Source organism: Terrapene carolina, unplaced genomic scaffold (assembly GCF_002925995.2).
Source record: "Terrapene carolina triunguis isolate 2854851 unplaced genomic scaffold, T_m_triunguis-2.0 Scaffold32358, whole genome shotgun sequence".
In the NCBI taxonomy this organism is placed as follows: Eukaryota; Metazoa; Chordata; order Testudines; family Emydidae; genus Terrapene; species Terrapene triunguis.
In genome coordinates this window covers 1-4,581 of record NW_020696709.1, presented here as the reverse complement: position 1 = coordinate 4,581, position 4,581 = coordinate 1, and the positions used below count along the sequence as shown (strand labels likewise).

Here is a 4,581-nt window from a genome sequence, read left to right as displayed (position 1 = left end):
GTTCTATCCCTGGAGCCAGTTATAACCTTGGAGGAAGAAGGCGACTGCAGATCCTGCCCACACTGGGCTGCCCCTCCTCCCCCCCACACCCACCCACCCGGGAGCTTCGAGGGTCCCCCCACTCACATGCTTGACGACGGGGCTGTCTGGGGGGGGCTGCGAGTCCTCGGGGGGGGCGCCGGCCCGCAGCAGGGTGCTCAGACACGCCTCCAGCTGGGCATGCAGGAAATTGTTGTAGGTGTATTTGAAATACAGGTCCTGGGCGAGAGAGAGAGAGAGAGAGAGGGAGCTCGGGGCAGCGTTTGCAAGGGACACCGGGCACCAACCTGGCCATGGTGCCGAGCCGCTGGGGGCTGGGTACACGGGGACCCCTCGCCCGGGGCTAGGACGCAGCCCCTCTGAGATGGGGCGGCTGGGTACACGGGGACCCCTCGCCTGGTGCTGGGATGCAGCCCCTCTGGGGTGGGGGCTGGTGGTAGAGCTGGTCGCTTTGGGACAGGAAGTGAAGCAATCTCCTTCCCAGATCTGGGATTGGAGCTGGACTCCAGGGGTTGTGCCCTGGTCTCGTCTTTTAACCATGGGGCAGAAAACAAAGCAAACCCGTCCCCTCAGAAACCTCCTGCACCATCCGTTCCCGTCGCCAGGCAGGCCGAGCGCTGAAGATACCGGGCTAAATGGGCCCGTGGCTCTGACCCGGCGCGGGATGGAGGGGGCAGGACCCCAGGGCCGATGGGCCCCTGGCTCTGACTGGCGCGGGATGGAGGGGGCAGGACCCCAGGGCCGATGGGCCCCTGGCTCTGACCCGGCGCGGGATGGAGGGGGCAGGACCCCAGGGCCGATGGCCCCCTGGTCTGACTTCCATGATGTTGGTCCCGCCCCGTTACCCTCCCATTGGCTGAGCCCCACCCCCGGCACTCACCAGCATGGTGTTGAGGGCATCCAAGCCCAGCAGCTCCTCCTGCAGCCCCGCGTCGCCGGCGCCCAGCGAGCTGCCCAGCAGCCTCACCACCTGCAGCCGCGTGTTCCCCAGCGGCGGGTCCAGCAGCCCCCACGTCATCTGCAGGGCCGGCCGCTGTGGGGAGCAGCGGTTAGCACAGCCGAGAGAACCCAGGCATCCGGGCAGCCGCACCCGACCCCCTCCCAGAGCCAGGGACAGAACCCAGGAGTCCTGGCTCCCAGCCCCCCCTGCTCTAACCACTAGCCCCCACTCCCCTCCCAGAGCCAGGGACAGAACCCAGGAGTCCTGGCTCCCAGCCCCCCCCGCTCTAACCACTAGCCCCCACTCCCCTCCCAGAGCCAGGGACGGGAGTCCGGGGGCCCATTACCTTCGGGGGGTCGATCAGCAGCTGGTGGAAGTCCCGGAGGTAACCTCTGAGGGCCAGCAAGGTGCTGGGGCTGGCCTGGCAGGCGCTGCCGTCCGAGCCCAGAGGCCCCAGCTCCAGCTGCCCTTCCAGGGGGCAGTAAAAGCTGCCCATCCCCCCGGCCTCGGACCTGCAGGGGGCAGAGCGAGGGGTGAGCGCGGGCGGGGCGGCCGGCTAGCCCCGCCCCCTCCCGCCAGCTCCGCCCCCTCACCTGGCTCGGCGCGGCTCCAGCAGCGTCAGCAGCACCTGGATCCCGCTGACGATGACGGACTCGTCCCGCTCGCCCGCCAGCATGTTCCCCAGCAACTGCTCCACCGTCTCCTGCCTGCGGGGGGGCCCAAACACCCCGCCCCCACCCCAGTCAGGGGGGCCGGCCGAGGGGATCCCCGGGTCCCCGACGCCTGGCTGGGGGGTCCCCAAACCCCCCCCCCCCCCCCCCGGCGGGGGGGGCCGGCCGAGGGGATCCCCAGGTCCGCGACGCCTGGCTGGGGGGTCCCCAAACACCCCATCCCCTGGGGACCCAGCCCTGCCCCCCGCCCCAGAGGGGCCACGTCTCAGCACTGGGTGAGGGTCCTTGGCTCATGGTCTGGGAGCTTCGTGCTTCTGCTTCGCCATCGTTAACTTGGGTTGATACTGGGAGGGCCGGGACGCCACCCCCCATCCAAGGGGGCCCTGGGCTCCCCCCTCCCCCAGGTCTGCCGGTGCCCCTCACTCCCGACCCGCAGCCCCCTGCTAGCCCAGCCATGGGCTGCCCCCTCCCCCAGCCCCGCCGGTGCCCCTCACTCCCGACCCGCAGCCCCACACTCACTTCTCCAGCGTGGCCAGCAGCTGGTCAGGTTCGGGGCTGTCCTGAATCTGCATCATCTGCTCCCGGCTCAGTCGGATGATGTCACACAGGGACTGGGCGGCATTGGAATGTTGCTGGGGTGGGGGGGGAAGAGACCCAGTTACCGGGGCGATGGGAAAGGCGGGGCCAAGTAGTGAGAGGCGGGGCCAGTCCCTCTGCCCACGCCCCATCGGAGCTGCTGGCTTAGAGGAACGGACCCCCATCGCCAGTAAGGGCTGGTGGCAGCGGGAGCCAGGACTCCTGGGTTCTCTCCCCGGCTCTGGGAGGGAAGTGGGGTCTAGTGGTTAGAGCGGGGGAGGCTGGGAGCCAGGACTCCTGGGTTCTCTCCTGGCTCTGGGAGGGGAGTGGGGTCTAGTGGTTAGAGCAGGGGGGCTGGGAGCTCCCCTCCCATAGCTGTCCCCCCCCCCATGTTCCGCCCCCCAAGGCGCAGGCCGTACAGAGCCGCTCACATTGTCGTCTTTTGAAGGGTGAATCATCTCGATCAGTCTCTGCACGATCTTCTCCTCGTTCAGCCACTGTGAAGGGAACAGCACGTCTCGGTGCCCCTCACTCCCGACCCGCAGCCCCTGCTAGCCCAGCCCTGGGCTCCCCCCTCTCCCCCCAGCTCTGCCTGTGCTCCTCACTCCCGACTCGCAGGACCCCTGCCCTGGGCTCCCCCCCAGCTCTGCCAGTGCCCCCCCCATGAGTTAGTTATGGGGCTGGGTAACCCCTGGCTCAGCCTGGCTGGAAGCTGTGACTTTCTCCCTGCCGGGGGGCAGCAAACAGGACAGGCCGTGGGGGGGTGGGGATGGCACCGAGGCAGTTTCTACCAATGGAGTGCCCTGCTGAGATAGCCCTGGAGTAGCCAATGAGGCGGGGGGCAGGATGTGGGGCTGGGCACAGGGCAGCAAGTGAGAAGGAGCGGGGGCCCCGGCAGACAAAAAGGGGCGGAGCCAGCAGGCACGAAGGGGCGGGGCAGTGGGTGCCTAGAGGCGGGGCCAGCAGGCACGAAGGGGCGAGGCAGTGGGTGTCCAGGGGCGGGGCCAGCGGGAAGCCCCGCCCTTACGTTGAAGACATCCTGGCGCAGCACCGGCTGCTCCACGCAGGTCAGCAGGCGTAGCAGCAGGTCCATGATGGCCGAGGTGCCGATGTGCCGCAGCAGCAGGCTCACGAAATCGTCCTTCTTGCGCAGGAAGGCCACAATCTGCAAGGTCCGGGCCAGCCCCCGTTAGCCTGGGGAACTCCCCACCACCGGGGCCAGCCCAGCTTCGGGGCCGGAGCTGCCTCGGGCCGATGAGGCGGGAACAGGCAGCCGGGACGCCAGGCTAGATGGGCAGAGGTGCCGCAGTGATTGGGAGGGGGCGGGGGTCCGGATGAGCCCGTCCCCCTCTGCAAGCGGCAGTGAGGGTCTCACTCACAAGAGCAGTGGCACAGGTCCGAGGGGCATAACCCTGGGCCCGTCTAGCCCGGTCTCCCGCCTGCGCCAGCTGCTTCGGGCGGGGGGGGTGTGCTACGGAGAAGGGCCACCCCCTCCACAGCTCAAAGGGGGCCAGCTACGGCCAGGCTATTAGTGGGATTATGGTAACACCCCCCCACACCCCCCCACACACATCCCGGCTGGGATCGGGGGCCCATCGGGCCAGGCGCTGCACAGAGGTGGCGTGACAGCCAGTCCTGGCCCCAAGAGCTGGCAGGCGGAAGGGAAACCGAGGCAGGGGGAGGCTGGGGCTGGCCGCCCGGCGCACCTGGTCTGTCTTGCGGTTGATGAGGATGCCCATGACCTTGCTGAAGAAGCTGGCCAGCAGCGGGTTCAGGACCCCGTGGCCCTGCAGGAAGCCGTAGAGACGCCGCAGCAGCCCCTCGTCCTCGCCCAGCGCGTCCGTGATGGGGCTCACGTCCGACGTCAGGATCTCGCACGACACGCTGGGGTACCTGCGGGGGAGGGGACATGAGCACCCGCAGCCTCCTGCTAGCCCAGCCCTGCCCCCCCAGGCCTGCCGGTGCCCCTCACTCCCGACCCGCAGCCCCTCACTTGTAGCGCAGCCGCTCGTCCAGCTCGGCAGGGGGCTCCTCGGTCACGCAGGTCACCAGCGCCTCCATGTGCTGCGGCTGCACCAGGAAGTCCAGCAGCCGGCGGTTCACCACCTTGCACTCCTGCAGCACATCGTCCTCATCCAGCAGCTCCCGCAGCGTCAGGTCGGCGCGCTCCAGCAGCGTCTCGATGTGCGAGCTGGAGTGCAGGTCAAACTTCCAGAACATGGCGCCCTGCAGGGGGGGGATGGAAGGGGGGGGTCAGCGGCCACAGATCCCCCACAGCACGGACGGCGAACGAACTCCAGGCTCGGGGAGGCTAGTCCCCAGCCCGGACCACCCCTTCTGCCCAAGGCCCCACCC

The 4,581-nt window shown here is 69.1% G+C and overlaps 1 protein-coding gene across 1 annotated transcript; it reads right to left on the bottom strand.

The window, feature by feature from the left end:
- Positions 1-126: 126 nt before the first annotated feature.
- Positions 127-4,447, bottom strand: LOC112109454 (serine/threonine-protein phosphatase 6 regulatory subunit 1-like; the record flags this gene model as incomplete). Its single annotated transcript, XM_026663086.2, has 9 exons — positions 4,220-4,447; positions 3,933-4,119; positions 3,254-3,391; positions 2,658-2,723; positions 2,170-2,282; positions 1,573-1,686; positions 1,326-1,491; positions 920-1,072; positions 127-258 (listed from the first exon to the last, which is right to left on the bottom strand). Coding segments are annotated over exons 1-9 (1,296 nt in total), but the record flags the coding sequence as incomplete, so codon positions are not given.
- Positions 4,448-4,581: the final 134 nt, after the last annotated feature.